This window comes from Streptopelia decaocto (assembly GCF_964273445.1).
Source record: "Streptopelia decaocto genome assembly, chromosome: 1".
NCBI classification, from domain to species: domain Eukaryota; kingdom Metazoa; phylum Chordata; class Aves; order Columbiformes; family Columbidae; genus Streptopelia; species Streptopelia decaocto.
The window spans coordinates 26,482,859-26,504,878 of record NC_138663.1 but is presented as its reverse complement, the minus strand read 5'-3'; the positions used below and the strand labels follow the sequence as shown (position 1 = coordinate 26,504,878).

Sequence of the window (22,020 nt, the reverse complement as noted above, 5' to 3'; positions counted from 1 at the left end):
CAACTCTGAAGAAGCTGGTAATGCTTTCAAGCACACACAGCTGTGGCACTGGAGAGACCCTCTACATTTTAAAACTGTAGAAGGTGAGGTACTAGAACAAACAGCTCTCAGCTTAACTAAAATCTCTCCTAGCCTTCAGCTAAGAACAATCACAGCTTTTCAATCCAACAACATGGGCCAGTAAGGGGAATACTACTGTCACACCCAAGACACTCTTAGTCCTCCATTTTTTTATCATGTGTGTGTTGTGTTCGGATTACTTAAGGGACAACAGAGCAATGCAAGCAAGAATGGTACTTGCTTCATATAGCATTACTGGGAATCCAAAATCATAATTGCAGTTCTTCAAGAATTAATGAAAAGGAACAAAAGCTGCTTTCCTTCTCTGCCAATGCCCACTAGCATTCACAGGCAAGGGAAACATTTGCTGTCTTAGAGGTCAATCACCATTTTCTTTCATTTAGTGTGCATTAACATTTAGAGAGGAATAACTGGGACTAGTATTTACTAATTCATTTCTCTCACCAGCATTTTCTTTTGAAGCGTTGTGGACTTGATGGTTATCATTACAAATAGAATTCTTCACTCCCTCAAGAACTGCAGTCTGTAGCTTTTCACCAGTGTCTTCTTTCTCCTGCTCCTCCTCCTTTTCTTCCCATTCAGGTGATTCTCCCTAAAAGAAATGGATCAAAGCAGCTGGAAAGAGCAGAAACAAGCACCTTTTTTGCCATCCATCAACAACTTGAAAAATACCTTTCTTGTGTAAGACAACAGGGAAACTTTGTTGAGCTTTGTTTTACAAGACTTTCAGTTTTTCCATGGGAATCTGCATGAGTAGAAAGCAATGCCTAATGTTCTAAGTCTCACCTCCAGTTCTGCAAAGCCCCTGAGAAAAATTCAATTGATTCCAGAAACAGTCTACCGCCTATTCTTTTTACTGCAAAACCACTGCAACCAATATAAAAAAATATGGAAAATGTTGCCTGATATTATTCTTATACCTAAGAAACTGATTTGGCTAGCAGTGAGACATTTTCTAATACCAAAAAGGATGATCGAAAGATGGATATATGTGAAGAATAAGTATTAAGAGAAATCCAGTTTACTATTTGTTTCTTACCTGTATCACCCTTAGAAAATAATGTTGTCATTGGATCATCCCTATATGCTTACTTTGGTGCTTGAGTGAAATGCTGCTCTTAAATTTTCTTGACTGCTCTTTAAGCACAAGTTTTCCCTTTCTCGCTTCAGGGCTTCCTCAGTATCTTCATCACCCACACATTCAAGAACAACAGAGTTTGGTCTTTGGCTTTCAAGCTTTGGGCTTTTTGCTGCATTTCTGTGAAACTTCTCCTGAATCATGCTTTTCCTATTCTGGCTTTCTTGTGTATCTTGCAAATTACTTAGATTTTGAAAGACAGCTTGTTTTGGCACTGACTTGCAAGATACTTCATTATTCATTATCTTTGGAGACATAGAAGTTACATTTTCTCGCACCTTTTCATAACACCCAGCTATAAAGACACAGGAGTATCAACAGATTCCTCCACCTTTTCATCAAGTTCTTTACTTATTTTATGATCATCATCACAGACATCTCCAGTTCCACACCAAGCTTCCCCTTCATACTTAGCATTACTAAAATACTTCAATTTCTCATTAATTTCCCCTTTACGTTTTGTTTTCTTTCCCTGCTTCTCCACCTGTATGTCTTTAGACTGAATTTCTTCATCTTCCTGATCTTCCTCCTCCTGTTCTTCTTTGAGGCTTTTCTTTGGTGACTTAGGACTTTCAATTGTAGAACCATCACCATCGTCTTAAAGCATAAGAAAAGGAAAAATGCATGTGAACGAAAGGAGTTATGTAAACAGAAAAAAAAAAAACAAAAAACCACCCACAAAAACCAAAACCCTACTTATCAAGTCTACTTTTATATATCAGGATATCATACAATCTTTTCCAAATAGCTTACTCTTTTTCCTGAACTTCTGGGAAGCTTTCATTAACAGTGTCAAGTTTGGCTTCTGCGGCTTCTGTAAATAAAGATTTATTTAAGCAAACCAATTTTTTTAAAACGGTAACAAAAACAAATCCTTTGTTCACATCAAATCTTGAACAGTAAATACAATCGGCTTGTCCTTTTGATAGTGCTCAGGTGCTTCCTCCATCCTATAGTTCTAACTATGCAAACACTTCTCACATATGCAATTCAGTAAGTATTTCACCCCAAAACACTGCGCAGACACCTTTTGCAAATTCTTTCCAAAACTATGTTGAGATGCATAAGAGTTCTAAACGTCTGGTTTTAATATTTGTAAAAGTCAGCTGTAGTTACGATTGCAGTTTCAGGATGCTTGCTTGCAAATACACACAACACAAGTAACTGTTAAGATCCCTAGACTGAATGCATAAATTAGTACCTGCAAGTACACTTACTAAAATATCCCTACATTTAAAAATCATGCCAGAAAAATGCGTCATTTCTATTTAAATCAGTGCAAGAAAATTAAACCATATTTAAAACTAAACATGCTTGTATCTCTACCATCACAGAGAGGGTTCAACTAGTACACTCAGGTTCCTCACCACTGCAGAGTCCCAGTGCAACAGATTAGATGCTCCGGACATCACTGCAGAAGTTGAAAACCATTCAGAACTTCAGTAAAAACAGCTATGAGAGCTTGTAGCTGACAGAAAGAATACTACCGAAGCATTCAAAAGAGAGGGAAAACATGCAGTGTGAGATCACATGCAAGCATGGAATGCCATCTCATAGCAGAAAAAAGATGACCCATTTGAATAAGTCATCTATTGAGTGCTCTTGAGGAACCTGACGAGGAGGAAAGGAGAACTAGGTGATGAAGGATTTCAGTAGATCTTGGTAAATAAATGCCCTTTTTCTGAGCAGTTAGGATTCTATCACCAAATTTACAGGAAATAATAACAATGTTTGGAGAAGAACAGAATAGGTTAGCATAGTAACTTATCAACTTGCAGGGTCTGCAAATCTGACTCAAATGAACAAGAATAAATAAAACCATGTGGTTGTTTATCCCGTCACCTATTGCTCTTTTGCCCCAAACCACAAATCTACTGCATGCTTGGCCACAGTCACAGGTCTTTTAGGGAAAAACTCACAGCAGAAGAGAGGCTGGCAGGCCAGAGGCTGCTTCTAAGGAGAAAAGAATATTGGCTGGAACTGCAGCTTCTGTCAATCCCAGAGAAAACTTGCCTTCAAATCACTTATTTTTGCAGAACATTTTTCCTGTAAAGGCACCGTACCTTGGGGGTAAAATCGAGTTCTTCTTCCTCAGAGGTATGCCAACTGTCATCACCCTCCTCTTTCTCAGAGCTTCTTAAAAAGCAAAGCAAAATGAGTGCTGTGTCTCTCAAATGATTCCTCAGGTACGTGCTAGGTATTTTCAAAGTCTTACCTTATTGAGTCTCCTTGGGAAGAGTCATCTATTGCTGTGTAAAAATTCATTGACATGTTGAAATTAGATTTGGCATGCAAAAAATTAACCAATACATATAAATATCTCACATGGACAACTCTAAAGGTCATAAGAGAATGAAACTTTGGGCAGTCAATTCAACACAAGACAACATGAATGAATCTATTTCCAAAGCGACTTATTTTTCAAGACATACTGAATTAAAAAAGACAACAAAAATACCAGAGTTCTCTCTCCTTTGGACTCTTATGTCCTACAAGTTTAAGAAACACCTCTAAACTAAAAAAATAAGCATAGTAGGAATACACTATGTTAGTTAACAGTTAACATAATGCTGGTGGTTTAGCAAAATACTAAGTACATGAACCTCTGAAGTACTCATATTACACATGAGAACACATCACATGCAGAGATTTTACTACTCTATGTAACATGTATAACATGATGCTACATGCTACACTACCTAATGCTCTACCCAGTTACAGATTAATCTGAAAATGTAAAGAAAAAAACCACAAAGTACAGTTAAGATCTCAAGCTTATCCTCAGGTAGAAGAATCACCAGCAGTTCTCTATGCTGCACAGAAAAGGGCATTCAACAGACAAAAGGGGCATAATAACCAGGGCATTCTATGCTACACACCAAGCTTTCGTCAGCGGTATGAAGGCAACTTGGATACAGGATCATAGGACAAATCAGGTCAGAAGGGACTTCAGGAAGTCTCTTAGCCAACACCTCTTCAAGACAGGCGTAGTGAAGAGGTCAGATAAGGTTGTTTAAGGCTTTATCCAGACCAGTCTTGAACACCTCCAAGGAAGGAGACTGTACAACCTCGCTGTTTGACTGTCCTTATCACAGTGCAGCTTCTCACATTCAGTTAGACACTCTCTTGTTTGCGTTTATGCCTCTGGTGTCTCCACCTCCTGTCATGCAGCACTGGGAAGAACATGGCTTTGTCTTCGCCTCATATGTACTGGAAGCTGCAGCTAGGACCCCTTCAAAGTCAGTTCTTCTCTAGGCTGAACAAGCCCAGTTTCCTCAGCCTCTGCTCAAAGGGCAAGTACTCCTGCCCTAGACAAACTGGATGGCCCTCCACTGAATTTGCTCACTGTTGAAAGACCAGTCCCTCTTGCACTGGGGGCTCAAAATTGTACCCAGGGAACTGGACACACTCCAGTGAGTTGCCAAAGAGGATGGACAATCACTTTTCTCAGTTTCTTGGCTATGCTGCTCTTAATACAGCCCGGGACACTGTCGAGCTTCTCAGTCGCCAGGGCACTCTGCTGGCTCACGCTCAGCTCACTCCCTGCCAAGACCCTCTGGTCCTTCTCAGCAAAGCAGCTCTCCAGCCAGGCAGTCCCAACATGTTTTGTAGCAAGAGGCTGTTCCTCTCTGTGTGCAGGACTTGGCATTTGTCCTTGCTGCATTTTGTAAGACATGCCTGACAGTCCTTTTCTCCAGCTCGCCAAGGTCCCTCTGAATGGCAGCGCTGCCCTGGAGCGTATAGAATGATCCCCCCAGTTTGGGGCCATCTGCAAACTCAATGAGAGTGCCCTCTAGCACATCGCTGATGTCCTAATGAAATCTGCACTCAAGGAATCCAGCCTGAAGAGTGCTAACATCTCAACTATCAACAACTAAGATGAAACAAAAGGGCTCTTCAAGTCCCAAGACGGAAGGGAAAACCAAACAAATATAACCTCCACAGAGCAGCAATTTCAGCACTCCTCAAGTTCTCAATAACTAATTCTTGTTAACTATCATAACAAAATGAAGTTGTTTATAAACAGGAGATGGAGACAGGTGACCTCCCATGAAGTCACATGCTGACAACCAAACTGAGGTGTTGGGCAAAGTCATTGAAGGCAAAAGACAACAAAGGCATACCATGCTGGAAGACATCTCTTCTACTACCAGTAAACCACAAACGAGCATGCAAATTGCGTCTGTCCGAAAGACAGGGTTTATGTGGGAACTTTGATGAGTACATCTCCTGACCTGAACAAGGCTTTCAGACCATGAAATACAGTAGACATGTTCAGTGTAGACACGTCACACAGACAAAACCTAGAGGCTGAAACTTCCAGTGCAAGCTGAACTAGCTAAAATACTAATACAGTCTCTGATTTTTAATGTTTCCTACTACAAACACATCATATTTTAAAAGAGTAATTATTTTTACATTCTGCAGCTTCCTGTAAACTCAGTGCTCACAGTCTAATCTACCTGCTAACGTCCCAAGCTGAATGAAAACATGCCTCTTAGAACTGGGGGGATAGGGAGGAACAGCCAGTTACAAACTCTTGACACAATACTTCAGATATATTTTTGATTAGTACAGTTATAATTAATCAAATCAGCTAAGGAAGTTATCCGAACTTCGGCTTTCAACGTACAGTAACTTTAAGCAATGATCGAAACCAGGTCACATTGCCTGTTAGAAGGCAACAGAGGAAGTTCATGAGCATGCTTTCAGACAGACCTTGATTCCCTACCACAGAAACAAGATCTAGAAAAGCTGTCTCTGGGGATTACTTGTTTCCCCTTTAACTGAAGTCTATTTCCATTTTGGAGCAATCAAAGAACATATTTAAAAAAAAAAAAAAAAATACTGTCACTGATGACACAAAGCAAACGATTCAATAACAAATGACTCACGCAAAACATGCAAACAAACAAAAAGTGCCCAAAGACTGCTCACAAATCTGATTTATAAAAGCAAACCCATCAAAATAGGGTCCTCCAGGATACAAAACATCATAGATGTATTTGTACATAATACAACGTGTTTCATATTTGAAATGCTACTGTACAGAATACCTTTCCTTGATTTTCCTGTTCTTGATGTGTAGTTAGGAGATTGTTGCATTTCTATATCCATTTAGGAAAAGGCATGAAAAGGACAGACGAAACAGTGACATCAGAATAAAGTTCAATTCCCAGAAATTTGGAAAACATAAACAGCACATCAACAAAACTACAGCAATGGGAGAATGTACTGCAACTACGAGCCTACTCTACAGTTTTAAGTGCTAGAAATGAAAACAATCACAAACGGCAGAACTCTACTCTCAAGGGACAGTGTCAAACAGTGTAACTTAATTTACTAGCTCCATGTAAAATACCTACATTCCAACATTTTGAAATACTGCAACAGATTACCAGAAATGTACTGCTAACTTGATTAGTTCTCATCTAGCATAGACTGCAAACGCAATTCCTTCGTATTTGTAGAGTGCTTTATACATACAGCACACTCAAACCCACTCCCTCTAAGCATCCCAAAATCCCTAAGTGCCAACAACTGAACTTTGGACATACACTGTCCAGACATTTTGAAGGAAATCTTGGCTCCACCACTACACAACTTCCAGCCATTATGTTATCTACAATCATTCAAGTTACAGCTTTAGCATGCTTGTTATCCCTCACTGAAAAAGCAGCCCAGAAACATGTTGCCTTAAACCAGCTCACCTTAAAAGCTGTGTCAGTTGGTGCCTGATACATAGGACCCTCCTACATCAGTGTGAAGACAAGAGAGTCCTGCTTACATTGATGTGACCATGCTAAACTGCTGACATGCGGCAGCCTACGCCACCAACCAGAATGCAGACATGACAAGCAGTCTGAATGAATACCCTGTTCCCTCAGCACCATAGGGCAGGCCACAAGTGGACCAAAACAGGTGCGTGGACTGTTGTGAGTGTCACGCATGCGTGTTTCTGTGCCTGTGCATGTCTGTGTATTGTGGGGCAGAAGTTTTAGAATATAAATCACCAACCACCTGCTCCACCCATCCTATTTAGTAAAATTTTTTATTTTAATAGTGAGGTTCTGTTATTGCAGCTACCTGACACCAAATTTCTCTGTGGTAAGGAAACATTTGTCTCAGAGCAGAAGGGTGTCCTGCTGATATTGATTTTACTCTAAATACATGTAACGGATGTGGCAAAAGGATTCCTACCAAAAAACATACACTTAAAGACCTCAAGATGGTTTCGCATCCCATCTCCATTTCTTGGTTTTCTTCAAAAGTGATACAGGACAACTTTTCCTGACCTCAGGAGATGTAAATCACACTGAAGCACTCACTTATTTTCCAAGAGCTCTACGATTAAAAACCAACAGTGTCTGAAGGGACTCAGGGAAACACTGAAGGAACAATATGCTAATAGGCAGTGCAGCAGCTAAAACAAGCTGCCACTGCAGACACACAGGAAATCTGAATCCTTGCCTTTAGAAAAGTTGCAGAATTGTTATTTTTGCCAAAGAAATTCCAACTTCAAATCCAAAAGGTCTGTCATTCAATATGCTAGGGCTGGAAGCCATTCATTTGGAGGTTTTTGCAAACTCGCCTGTGATTAATAGAAAGGTTCATGTTCTGACAAGAAGTAAACAATCAAATAAGCTTGTGCCAACTTCTTAAGTATGCTGACTTGCTCATTAGAGGAGAATATTTTGAAGAATGTTTGACAAGTACAAAACCAGCAAAAGGGATAAGGACAACACTGAAGATGCCAGGAAAACAATAGAGAAGAGCAAAATAAAGTAATTCTGAAGTGGGTGTTTCTCTGGTCACTCAAGATCATCCCAGCTTCTCCACTAACAGAGGCTTCAAAGCCTGTTATGCAGCGTATCAAAGGGACTATCATGATGCAGGACATGTGCTTTGCAGGTGCAAGCCAGACACTGCAGAATTAACGCCAATGAGTGTCCTCTATATGCTACTCATCTCTCTCAACACACTGAGGTCATCTTCCAAGAGACTGAGCACAAGATCAAAAGGATTCATGCTACTCAGAAGAAAACCAAGCCTTACTAGAAGCAGACTGAGAACAGCACACACTTTCTCCTTCCAGGTCCTTAACTTGCATAACATTCTCTTCGCATTTATGATGCCTCTTCAAATGAACATAAGAAGTAAAGACTTCCCATAATACTGGGGACTTGTATTAGTAGTATGATCATTTTCAAGGAATGGGGCAAATTATTTTCACTGAGGGTATGTCAGTTTCAGAATCACCCAATAGTATTCTTCAAGTCATATTTTAAAATAATAACTCAGGCCTATCAGCCACTACAATGTGGTATCACAGCAATTATCTACATTCACAGGAAGCAGTAACAGAGAGTGCTGTTTGGCTGAAAGCAATATTTTGCTGATTAAACTACCTGTACCAAGCCCTTAAAACAACACCAATACCACCACCACCCACAAAAATAGCACCGCACAATGAAAATCCTCCTTCAATCCTCCTTCTTCTATCAAGAAACTTCACAAATCTCCAACTAGATCAAAGCAACTGCTCTAAATTAAATTCCCATATTCTCCTATCTTGGAAAAGTCAATGAGGAAAAACATCCCATGTCGTGCTCATATTTTAAAAAAAGGAGTAATGAACTGTGTTTGAACAGTGTCTGCTGCCCATTTGCCACATAGTTCTGATATAACACCCTTAAAAAACCAGAAAGAATAAAACCTCCCACTGTAGGGCCTGAGTTATAAAGTTCAAGACAAACAATTTTGTTTACATGAAAATATTAATTTTCTAAGATTCCTCTACAGTTATGCTCATAAGCATAGACTGGATTTTAAAAACTCACTGAAAGAGTTAATTATTTTTTATCACAGGTCAATTTAGCTGATTTTTTTCTGGATCACGAGGTAATACAGATTTTTTTAAAGTTTATTTCATAAAATTACTGAAAGTGAAAGAAACCCATTATTTTCATTGTAAATCAAACGATGTCCAAGAAGATACAGTATACACAGTGCATTGTTGTTGTTAACAAAGTCAACACAAAGACACACAAACTCTGTGGAAATCAACAGGACATATCTTCCTGTTAACTCATCTGTTACTTCCTAACTACAGAAAGATGAACAACTACTCAGGATGAACCTACTGCTTTTACGATTGGATTTTCACAATCTGAATGGCCATCTACAGGTAAAAGGACACATCTGAAAAACAAAACCACTCCCGCCTAGTTTCTTCCCTGTCCCACTTCTCTCTTCCTCTAGATAAACAATCTAGAGATGGGCAATCTGACAGGCGGAAGGGAACAAGCCCTAAGTGGACACGGAACACAAAAATCCCAATTCACAGTCTGACGAGAAGCATCTCCAACTAGCAACAAGTAAGCGCATTCACAAAACTTCTTGTCCTACTCTCACTGACACCTCCACTGAAGTCAATGGTGAACACAACAAGCGTTAACATACAAAACACCTAAAGAAAAGGCCATAGTGATTTTCCTCCTGAGCTCCTCCATGATTAAGGATCCTACCTCTGTCCACAGCAGGTGCACCCAACATAATGCCAGCAGTTCCTGCCCAGGGAGGAATGCTAAGTACTGGGAGGCCTGGCGCAGCACCTGCAGAAGCTTCTGCTGTGTTTTCTGAGTCTGCGTGTTGTGCCAGTAGTTCACTAAGACTGTAGAGAGAAAGAAAGGAAATATATTGGCAAAAATAACCATATACTTGCTTATACCATCTAACAGAATAGTTAGCAGCCATTTATTATCCATCCTGTGCACATTCATAGCCATATGAATTTAAATACTTGTATGTATTTGCTCAGGGTAATACACACAGAACTTATGGCATGACTTCAATATTTCTTACAGTCATATTAATTCTAGAGACGGATATTCATCCCAACAAAGTTATTAACTCCTGCTTGGTACATTTTTTTCAGCCTGGTTTTTGAGCACACATAACCACCTTAGAGAAGGAACACCCACATGAACAAAGCTATGCAGACAGGATTAAAACTGCTTAACATTTTAACAAAAGGGATATCAGTTAGACCTCCTCTACAATAAAAGGCTGGTAGTTCGTGGGCATTGTAATGGAAGTCAGTAAAGACAGTAGTGCTGGTCTGGAGAGAGGGTTTACATGCATTGCAGTTTGCCAAGTTCCACCACTGGATAACAGTAAGATACAGACACTTTTTAGAGCTTTTATTGGTCAAATGGGAGCTTTGCAACAAAACTTGAAATCTAAGAGAGAATTCTGGGCGGAAATTTTCCTCAACTTCCAGATTAACACTAGACACAGGAACAATACGTATTGGAAGATGCCACTGAGCACAGCATCTAGACAGGTCTCAACACACCATTAAACCTTTGAGCTGTTACCACAGATGTTCCAAAGCCACGCTGATAGCTGACAACTTTATCATTAGAAAAAGTTAAAAATTTACCTAGAATGTCCATGAATAACAGCATAATCTTCAGCTGTCCATTCATGAGGGTCTGTATGGGAAACATCAGCACCATACCGAAGAAGCAGCTTGACCAAATTAAGCTCCCCATCAGAAGCAGCAATCATAAGTGGTGTTCTGAAACATCCAAAATATGATAAAAAAATAGATCCTTTCACACAGACACTGTAATTATTTTTATTCCTATTTGCTCTCAAAAAATAGTATTGTCCAATTACTTCAAAATGAACAAAAAAATAGTGGTTTTCATTAAGTATTAAAAACAACAGCAAAACGGGAGAGGAAGTCAAAACAAAAGTTCAATCTTCACACAGAGCTTCCACATAGACAACACTTATGCTGCTGCACAGGAGATGTTGTTTTCAAATTGAGGCAACGCTGCTGAGCTAATGGCACGTTTCCTGCCAGAAGGGACATCACAGCCAATGCCTTCTTGCAAACTCAATGCAGAAAGCATCCACTGAGGTATGACAGCAGTCAAGTGCAGACCTGCTTTCAAAAGTCACACAGAAATAGCTCTTTCTGTGTGGTTCCCTGATTTTTTTTCTTTAAGAGCTCATTCTCATGCCTCTCATCAATCCAGCTTAGAGAGTACTAAAGAGACTCATGTAGTGTTCTGACTAACCCCTCACCTTTCACGCTGATCTCGAGCATGCACGTTAGCTCCGTGCCCAAGGAGAAATTCTACTATCTCTTCCTGGTGTTCAGAGATAGCAAGAGCAAGTGGAGTAAATCCCTCCTGAAAGGACAGATAAATAAATAAAGTTCAAAATAAAAAAAAAAAAAAACACACACAACCTTGAAGAGAAATATTACTGCAATTTCTTGAAAGAATTTCCTTAACAAATACAAAAATTTACCTTATTCTGGGCCTCAATATTGGCATCATAATCAAGTAGCAGCTCTGCCACAGCTGTATTAGGAGAGATGACAGACAGATGCAGGGCAGTGTTGCCATCAGCATCTGGCAGGTTTGGTTCAGCACCATGTTCTAGTAGAATAGCCACACATTTTTCTTGCTGGCACTGTACTGCCTGGGAACAACACACAAAGGAAAAACTTCCAGCGTTTACATTTCACTCTGTTACCATTCCCCCAGCTTCCCAATGCTGGAAAATAAGAGCACCTTCTAAGATTAGCTCATGCACTCTATTCCCTAACAGTAACATATGCCTATTCCATGCCAATCCACCACAATATGCATGTTTCTACATAGGGCTGTGTAAAGAATCCTGCCAGATACATCATTTAGTGCATAATCCATAAGCCCCACTTACAAGCACATAACATATTCCACATACCTTCATCAGGGCTGATCTGTTATCACTGTCAAGAAGATTAAGCTTACACTTGCTTTCTACCAAATATGTAACAACATCCACGTGGCCATTCGCGCAGGCGAGATGCAGAGGTGTCCTAAAAATTAAATATATTAAATTAGCACAGGCAGACAACTAAAGAAATATTTCAGGCTGGGATAAATTGATATGACCACGAGTTTCACTTTGTAAAAAGTAAGCTTAAGAAAAGATTTTGTAACAGCAAAAGATTACAAGTAGCAGCAGCTGCACACCATATGCCTGAGGCTGGCTAGCAAAAACCTTCCAGAGAGTCCACTTTGTAAGGTGACATTTCCCTCACCGTAAAACTGACCCTGCACAAACAGATTCCTGGGCCCAGGCGTTGGTCACTGCATCCAGCAGGACAACACACAAGGCACAACAGAGACCAAAGCCTGAGCATCTGAGAGCTATGGCAAGTAAAACTCTTAAGTTCTTCCGTGATTATTCACATCCCAGAAGCGTATCAGAAATGTAGAAGGTGGGTTTTATCGCAAGAATATTAGTATTTCCCTGCGCTTTGAGAATTTATGCTGCTTTCTTTTTTTTTTCCTAGCATGTTTACTACTGCACCAAACACAAGGATGCACATGCACCGAAGTGCCTCTGATAACATGTAGCAAACCAGAGAGGAAGACTCTGTAATCCTGACTACAGGAAAGTAATATTTGACCATCCCGACATGTTAAACTATCATAGTCATAAAAAGCCTACTACAGAGGAAGTCCTCTTCAAGGAAGGAATACTGTATTTCAACAGTACATGACCAGCATAAGAAAATGAAACTTTTTTCTTCAAGTTAAAGTCTTGTCAGAAAGAAAAGAGCTCCTTCAAGCCACAGAACATCTTAGGTCTGATGTCAATTAATCAGCCTAGTTGTACCCAAAGACACAATCACCCAGAAAGTCCTTGCATGTGTTTCCCTCTAAATCACAGGCAGAAAGCAGCACAAGCTTCACTCTGTGCAGAAGGTAAAGCTCCTGCTGCTCTGCAGGACACCTGTCCCAACGGAGAAGGAGACAATCCACAAAACACACAGGACCTTTCTCCCTTGAAGGAGATGCAATAACAATCCTGCAGTTCCTCTAAAACTGAGGGGGATGGCAGCACCAGTTTTGAACTGCAACACTGTGGGTAGGTCCTTGTCTGTATTTAGAAATGCTCAACTAACATTGCAATTGCTTTGGTACCTTGCTGAGAAGCAAGAGGACAGCAGCTCTCTCCCACTGGCTAGGTGGCAATGAAAAGGGAGAGGTAAACAAATGCAGTGGTATGTGATGCAGAAACACAGTAATTCGTAATGCAGATACTTCTCGTTACAGTGCAGCTGATGCGCCTCCTCCATGGCAACAAGGACGAGGACAAGAAAAACACGCAGAACACAGAACTTGCAATATCTTGCTACAGATGGGGAAGAGACAGAACCATCAACGGAGGAGTCCCTCAATGGTGACTACCACCACTTCCTGAGAAATTCCCATGTAAGTATACAGGATCCTCCATATCTGAAGAAATGACTGACTAAGATTATCTGGGAGCGCTGACCGTAACTGGCCATGAAGGATTCCACCATCACCTAAAAGCTTCTACTAGCAAGCACTATGAAACATGACAAACCTCAAGAAGTCACTATCAGCTCTGCAAACCGAAAAGCCTTCAGGAAACCTGCAACTGGTTGCTGCCCTCCTCAACCAAGCCTCTCAGCCTGCCAACAGGAAAGGAGATGGCTCTGCTTGCAGCAAGGCCTGCTGAGCTCCACAGAAGATCCACTTTAGGGAACAGGCTGGCAGGGAATATCACAGTTTCACGTACCTGCAAGAAACCTCCAGTAACATCAAAGCTGCTCTGCCACCCAGCCGTGGGGACCCTGTCCAGACTCTGCTTCTCCTGCTTCTGCAATCCTATGCTGATCAGCCATGGGGTAAAAGAGAACTGCTGATGCCTGAGCAGCTGCAAAACCGCCCCAATGGGATACAACAGGGAAACAGCAGGCTGGCGTCATGCATTTCCAACAGCACTTGAGCCCATGACCCAGCAGCTACAAGCTAAGCAATGAAAAGCTCTAGAGTTCACTCTGACAGGCAGCTGACAAGGTAAATCTCTCTTAGCGATTAGCTTCGACCCAGGATTCATGACTAGCTGGCATCATGCCTACAGTGCTTCCAACTCCCTGCTAAGTTCTGCCCATCTCGTTCAGTAAGGCTGAAGGCTTTGCTAGACCACCTCTGAAAAGCTGCCCTCTCCTAACTGATACTGTTCCAGGTGCAGTTTTTGGGAGGTCCTGTGGGCTACAGGACCTACCTACTTTATGCAAGGAGCCTATAGGTCTGATACTTGCCATGTCCCTGGTACAAGATTTTGGTTTTGGAAATCCTGAGGAGCAGAACAGAGATACTCATATGAACAATGCACACCTTAGCCATTACTAGTCACATTTCTTATTCTTTACATATCTTTCCAACTATGTCAACTCTTCCGGTCCCTGGAGGACACAGTGAAGCTCTGAAACACAACTGCATGTGATGGTCACTCACAACACATATCACAGCCACAAGCACTTAAGAGGGCACAGCTGGGCCTGCAACCCTCATGGCAGCAACCAGGGTTGCAGCAACCAGGCAGACTGTCCACTGAATTCCTCTCAGGTGAGCTTTTCAGCACTGGGCACTGTCATGCCAAAATCATCACAGTGCTCTATGTACGTACACTATTTTCTCTTGTGGTTTTTTTTTTTTGGTTGGGTTTTTTTGTTTGTTTGGTTGGGTGTCTTTTATTTTTTAGAGTGTGTTACTTTATTTGCTCATGAAATAAACAACTTACGATTTTTCTATGTATAAAAAACGTTTAATCCAATTCCTTAATTGTATTCCTTAAACACATGTTCATTAGAGCATAAGCAAAACAGCGCTGGGTGCGTGGGGGATTCGCTCCACCCAACACGCATACCTTTTAACAATAAGAAATGTGCTTAAATACAGTAAGGTATTACATATTCATAATAACCCCAGGAATGCCTATACATATTCATAACCTTTCCCCGCCTCTTCTAAAATCAGTCTCAGATAACCATTTCCATAGCCTCCTCTTTGACCCTCCCCTCTTGCACCTGTGCAGTGCCACTTGGTGATTTTGAGGAGGGGTCTTTGGATGAAGGCTCCTTCAGCTTTGTCACAGTGAAAATTTCAGCATTGGCTCATTATGATGAATTGGCTGGAACCCAAGCTGCCAAGTCGAACGAAATCAGACTGGCACTTCCTTTTTGCTGTAAATCTTGGCTATCTTGTCGCCTCAAGGTTACAGCTGGTGCTGTAAAACTTATCTTGGCATTCGATGAGGTTCTGTTTTTTTCTTAACACAACTGGTTACATACAGCTCTAAACTAGATATTCATTATGTGGCTTAAAGTGGTGGTTCTTTAATAGGCCCTTTTTATGTGGTTGGTTAACCCTTAAAATGTTAGTTTCCTCTATCAATATAACTTCATAAACAAGTTTCATAACTTTTTACACAGACAACACATGCTGCTGCACAGGAGATGTTGTTTTCAAATTGAGGCAACGCTGCTGAGCTAATGGCACATTTCCTGCCAGAAGGGACATCACAGCCAATGCCTTCCTGCAAACTCAATGCAGAAAGCATCCACTGAGGTATGACAGCAGTCAAGTGCAGACCTGCTTTCAAAAGTCACACAGAAATAGCTCTTTCCGTGTGGTTCCCTGATTTTTTTCTTTAAGAGCTCATTCTCATGCCTCTCATCAATCCAGCTTAGACAGTACTAAGGAGACTCATGTAGTGTTCTGACTAACCCCTCACCTTTCACGCTGATCTCGAGCATGCACGTTAGCTCCGTGCCCAAGGAGAAATTCTACTATCTCTTCCTGGTGTTCAGAGCTAGCAAGAGCAAGTGGAGTAAATCCCTCCTGAAAGGACAGATAAATAAATAAAGTTCAAAATAAAAAAAAAAAAAAAAAACAACACAACCTTGAAGAGAAATATTAATGCAATTTCTTGAAAGAATTTCCTTAACAAATACAAAAATTTACCTTATTCTGGGCCTCAATATTGGCATCATAATCAAGTAGCAGCTCTGCCACAGTCGTATTAGGAGAGATGACAGACAGATGCAGGGCAGTGTTGCCATCAGCATCTGGCAGGTTTGGTTCAGCACCATGTTCTAGTAGAATAGCCACACATTTTTCTTGCTGGCACTGTACTGCCTGGGAACAACACACAAAGGAAAAACTTCCAGAATTTACATTTCACTCTGTTACCATTCCCCCAGCTTCCCAATGCTGGAAAATAAGAGCACCTTCTAAGATTAGCTCATGCACTCTATTCCCTAACAGTAACATATGCCTATTCCATACCAATCCACCACAATATGCATGCTTCTACATAGGGCTGTGTAAAGAATCCTGCCAGATACATCATTTAGTGCATAATCCATAAGCCCCACTTACAAGCACATAACATATTCCACATACCTTCATCAGGGCTGATCTGTTATCACTGTCAAGAAGATTTAGCTTACACTTGCTTTCTACCAAATATGTAACAACATCCACGTGGCCATTCGCGCAGGCGAGATGCAGAGGTGTCCTAAAAATTAAATATATTAAATTAGCACAGGCAGACAACTAAAGAAATATTTCAGGCTGGGATAAATTGATATGACCACGAGTTTCACTTTGTAAAAAGTAAGCTTAAGAAAAGATTTTGTAACAGCAAAAGATTACAAGTAGCAGCAGCTGCACACCATATGCCTGAGGCTGGCTAGCAAAAACCTTCCAGAGAGTCCACTTTGTAAGGTGACATTTCCCTCACCGTAAAACTGACCCTGCACAAACAGATTCCTGGGCCCAGGCGTTGGTCACTGCATCCAGCAGGACAACACACAAGGCACAACAGAGACCAAAGCCTGAGCATCTGAGAGCTATGGCAAGTAAAACTCTTAAGTTCTTCCGTGATTATTCACATCCCGGAAGCGTATCAGAAATGTAGAAGGTGGGTTTTATCGCAAGAATATTAGTATTTCCCTGCGCTTTGAGAATTTATGCTGCTTTCTTTTTTTTTTCCTAGCATGTTTACTACTGCACCAAACACAAGGATGCACATGCACCGAAGTGCCTCTGATAACATGTAGCAAACCAGAGAGCAAGACTCTGTAATCCTGACTACAGGAAAGTAATATTTGACCATCCTAACATGTTAGACTATCATAGTCATAAAAAGCCTACTACAGAGGAAGTCCTCTTTAAGGAAGGAATACTGTATTTCAACAGTACATGACCAGCATAAGAAAATGAAACTTTTTTCTTCAAGTTAAAGTCTTGTCAGAAAGTAAAGAGCTCCTTCAAGCCACAGAACATTTTAGGTCTGATGTCAATTAATCAGCCTAGTTGTACCCAAAGACACAATCACCCAGAAAGTCCTTGCATGTGTTTTCCTCTAAATCACAGGCAGAAAGCAGCACAAGCTTCACTCTGTGCAGAAGGTAAAGCTCCTGCTGCTCTGCAGGACACCTGTCCCAACAGAGAAGGAGACCACCTCTGAAAAACTGCACACTCCTAACTGATACCGTTCCAGGTGCAGTTTTTGGGAGGTCCTGTGTGCTACAGGACCTTCTTTATGCAAGGAGCCTGTAGATCTGATACTTGCCATGTCCCTGGTACAAGATTTTGGTTTTGGAAAACCTGAGGAGCAGAACAGAGATACTCATATGAACAGTGCACACCTTAGCCATTACTAGTCACGTTTCTTGTTCTTTACATCACTTTCCAACTACGTCAACTCTTCTAGTCCCTGGAGGACACAGTGAAGCTGTGAAACACAACTGCATGTGATGGTCACTCACAACACATATCACAGCCACAAGCACTTAAGAGGGCACAGCTGGGCCTGCAACCCTCATGGCTGGTATAGTGTACAGGGGTTGCAGCAACCAGGCAGACTGTCCACTGAATTCCTCTCAGGTGAGCTTTTCAGCACTGGGCACTGTCATGCCAAAATCATCACAGTGCTCTGTGTATGTACACTACTTTCTCTTGTGTTTGTTTGTTTTTATTTCTTTTTACAGTGTGTTACTTTATTTGCTCAGTTATAACACTGATAGTAGTATGACATACAGAAGGAAGCCTTTCCAGAGGAAACAAAGCTTTCTAGACAAGATGAACTTAAAATCTAAAACCCAGCCAAATTTCCTACCGGGGTCTGCTAAGACCTGATGACTGACTGAATCAGCCACAGTCAAAGAGAAGGGGTAGTAAGAAAAAAAGAGAAACATTCAGCAGCTATTTCCACAAATGTCATTGGGCACCTTGACTCAGGAAGCTGGAGTGTGCACAAAAAGCACTCAGACCATCTTAAACTGCATCCCCCATCGCGAGCTGCATAAACAACTCCTAACTGGCAACACAAAGGCACACAACACACATTACTGAAGTGTATGCTTACCATGCTCTTTCTTGCTTCTCCTACAAATATAGCTGTATTTAATCACAGAATCACAGAATCGACTGGGTTGGAAAAGACCTCACAGATCATCGAGTCCAACCCTTGGTCCAACTTCAGTCCATTTACTACATCATGGCACTAAGCGCCATGTCCAATCTCAGTTTAGAAACCTCCAGGGATGGTGAGTCCACCACCTCCCTGGGCAGGCCATTCCAATGCCTGACCACTCTCTCCCTAAAGAATTTCTTTCTAATATCCAGCCTAAATTTCCCCTGGCAGAGTTTAAGCCCATGCCCCCTTGTCCTATTGCTAACTGCCTGGGAGAAGAGACCAATCCCCACCTGGCTATAACTTCCCTTCAGGTAGTTATAGAGAGTGATTAAGTCACCTCTAAGCCTCTTCTTCTCCAGACTAAACAACCCCAGCTCCCTCAGCCTCTCCCCATAGGTCTTGTGTTCAAGTCCCTTCACCAGTCTTGTTGCTCTTCTCTGGAACCGCTCCAGCACTTCAATATCTTTCCTGAAGTGAGGGGCCCAGAACTGAACACAATACGCCAGGTATGGCCTCACAAATGCAGAGTAGAGGGGAAGGATCACTTCCCTTGTCCTGCTGACCACGCTATTTTTGATACAGGACAGGATACCATTGGCCTTCTTGGCCACCTGGGCACACTGTTGGCTCACGTTGAGCTTCCTGTCAATTAGTACCCCCAGGTCCCTTTCTGCCTGACTGCTCTCCAGCCACTCTGTGCCCAGCCTGTAGCAGGGCACAGGGGGTTGTTGTGGCCAAAGCGCAGGACCTGGCACTTGACCTTGTTGAACTTCATCCCATTTAGGTGCTTTCAAGGCAGTATGCTAGCTGGCTGGCAAAAGTCCAGGCTTTGCAATAGATGTTGAGCTACTCTATTAAACCAGCATGTCTTCAAAATGTCATAAAGGTTTTGAATCCGAGACTTTTCAAAAAAAAAGCATTAGAGAATTGACACATACATGACACAAAAGTTCAGCTAATTCCCTTATGCTTATGATGGATCACTAAGAGCTATGCTGCAGCCCAGGGCTTCTCCTTAAAATATAATTGCAAGCACTTGCTATGCTTGACTCAAAAACCCACAGAGTAACACCTGCCAGAAAAAGTAGTTTCTCCTGCAAGTTGCTGCCCAGATCTTCCAAGCCAAGGCACCGATTAGCTGTGTGAAAGCCTCAGAACAAACAACTAAGTACCTGCCACCCAAAATCAGACTATTGCTTTGGCTGACACATCACAGTCATAAAAGACGTATCAGGCAACTGCGCATAGAGAACCAAGATAAAACACAGTCATTTTGCACTAGAACTCTTTCCTAACTGCAGTGCCTACCTCTCCACAAGTTACTCCCTGGTAAGAGAATGCAGCTTTTTTGGCTCAACTGCTAAACTTGCACGCCGAGCCCTTAGAGATACACGGAGATGCATGCCATTGCAGTTTGACTTTTGAGTGTGGCTGGAGAATGGCTGTGATGTCCCTTATGCACCCCGTCTTTCTGCTGCCAGCTCCCCTCCACCCCTGCGCAGGGAAATACGACTCCAGGAAACGATACCGGGACAAAAGGCGACAGTGGGATGCTAGGTCGAATGGAAGTGTTTCTGGCAGCACAAGGGCCGAGCTCGGTGACAGAACCAGCCCTCCCGCCCCTCGCAGCGACGCGGCCGTTTGTCCCCAGCGCCGCGTCGCTGCCGGGGGCTGCGGCTGCACCTCGAGGCTCCCGCCGCTGCCGCCCCCCGCCCTGCGGCGCTGCTCCCCCCTTACCTCGCCTCCTCGTCCCGCCCGTCGATGCTGAATTTCTTCAGCCGCCGCCGCACCTGGGCCAGGTCTCCGCTGGCAGCCGCGCGGTGCAGCTTGCTCAACTCCTTGTACTGGATGTCGTAGGCACCGGCGGGGCAGGGCAGGGAGGCGCCGCCGGACGGCGGCTGCCCCTTCTTCCTCCACACGAAGCCAAAGATCCTCTTCATCCCGCAGCGGGGGCGCGGGCACGGTCCCGCCTCAGGCGAGCAACGGCAGCAGGCAATCGGCCGGCAGAGTCGGGGACTGGGACGGGGAGAGTGGAGCTCCCGCAAGCGGCCTCCGCCCGCTACTACTGCTGCGCGGCGAACTGCGAGGGGCAGGTGCCCACGCAACAGCGTCTCGCTGCCCCGGTAACGGCAACAGCGCTAACGGCCACCGCCCCCCACGCGACGGCGCAGGCGCGGTTGGGCGGTGACGGGAGGAACGGCTGGCTCTGCCCGCCGCGCGGGCGGCTCCCCGCGTGCGCCGCCTCGAGAGCGTGGTGGCCGTTAGTGGCACCGTTAAGTAGGCAAGGGGCGGCCGCCATATTTGTGTGTGAGGCTGTTTGTGGACAAAATCTCCAATGCAATTCATGTCCTGGTTTATTGATCAGTCCTACTTGTACGTATCGCAGTAGAACCACTCCTTGTTTTCTGGAGTTGGGACTTTGCCAGCATCTGATTGGTAATGGTGTCTTCAGCTGTGAAAATAGGGAAAGACAGTTGACTTCTTCTACAGTAACACCTTCTACAAATGAAAGGAGCTCTGAAAAACAGCTGCTTTAGCAAGGAACCTGAGGAATGAGTGGAGAAGCAGGGATTAAGGGAGTGGAGCATCTCCCTTATGAGAAAAGGCTGAGGGAGCTGGGTCTCTTTAGCTTGGAGGAGACTGAGGGGTGACCTCATTCATGTTTATAAATACGTAAAGGGTGAGTGTCACGAGGATGGAGCCAGGCTCTTCTCAGTGACAACCAATGATAAGACAAGGGGCAGTAGATATAAACTGGAACACAGGAGGTTCTATTTAAATTTGAGAAGAAACTTCTTCACAGTGAGGGTGACAGAACACTGGAACAGGCTGCCCAGAGAGATTGTGGAGTCTCCTTCTCTGGAGACATTCAAAACCTGTCTGGACGCCTTCCTGTGTAACCCTAACCTCTAGGTGTTCCTGCTCCAGCAGGGGGATTGGACTAGATGATCTTTTGAGTCCCTTCCTATCCCTAACATTCTGTGATTCTGTGAAAAGGTTACACACTATTGAACAGTCAAAGCACCTCAAAAACACTTCTGGAAACTCTGCTTTTGAGTCAAGGTGACTAAGTAAAGATGGGCAGAGACAGCTACTGGTGGCAAATGTTACAGATTTTTTTTTTTTTTCTGCATCACCTCTACCACATTGTGCCCTGCAAAGCAAGGACACCATTCAGAAAAGCCAAAGCTGAACTGCCTCTTGCTCAATTCATGCCTAAGACGGGGATCAAGGGCTGATCTTGGGCAAAGGCAACTTCATACCGTTGTTCCGAGTTATGGCGGTGTTACTTCCCTCTCTTCCTGAGAAGGAATTCATCTGCCAGGCCTAGAAGAAGCTGGCGAGGCCTGAAGCTGCAGCCGGGCCTGTGCCAGCCTCACTGCTCTCAGCCCTGACCCTCACCCATGGACGTGACGTCTGGTTGAATTGTAGACGTGCCCGTCCCTATGGCCTGGCCTGGTGACCTGCGGTCATGGCTGCCCTGCTCACTG

At 43.0% G+C, this 22,020-nt stretch overlaps 1 protein-coding gene across 1 annotated transcript in view; it reads right to left on the bottom strand.

The window, feature by feature from the left end:
• Positions 1-20,500, bottom strand: part of LOC309435132 (uncharacterized protein) — a 56,970-nt gene extending 36,470 nt beyond the window's left edge. The window contains exons 1-12 of the mRNA XM_082043045.1: positions 20,267-20,500; positions 11,987-12,101; positions 11,546-11,719; positions 11,318-11,424; positions 10,665-10,802; positions 9,748-9,893; positions 6,277-6,327; positions 3,435-3,468; positions 3,283-3,355; positions 1,973-2,033; positions 1,551-1,816; positions 526-673 (exon numbers count right to left, since the gene is read on the bottom strand). Of these exons, the coding sequence (XP_081899171.1) occupies positions 526-673; positions 1,551-1,816; positions 1,973-2,033; positions 3,283-3,355; positions 3,435-3,468; positions 6,277-6,327; positions 9,748-9,893; positions 10,665-10,802; positions 11,318-11,424; positions 11,546-11,719; positions 11,987-12,101; positions 20,267-20,469 (1,516 nt within the window). The 5' untranslated portion in view covers positions 20,470-20,500. The remainder of the gene's footprint in view (positions 1-525; positions 674-1,550; positions 1,817-1,972; positions 2,034-3,282; positions 3,356-3,434; positions 3,469-6,276; positions 6,328-9,747; positions 9,894-10,664; positions 10,803-11,317; positions 11,425-11,545; positions 11,720-11,986; positions 12,102-20,266) is intronic.
• Between the last annotated feature and the right edge of the window lie 1,520 nt (positions 20,501-22,020).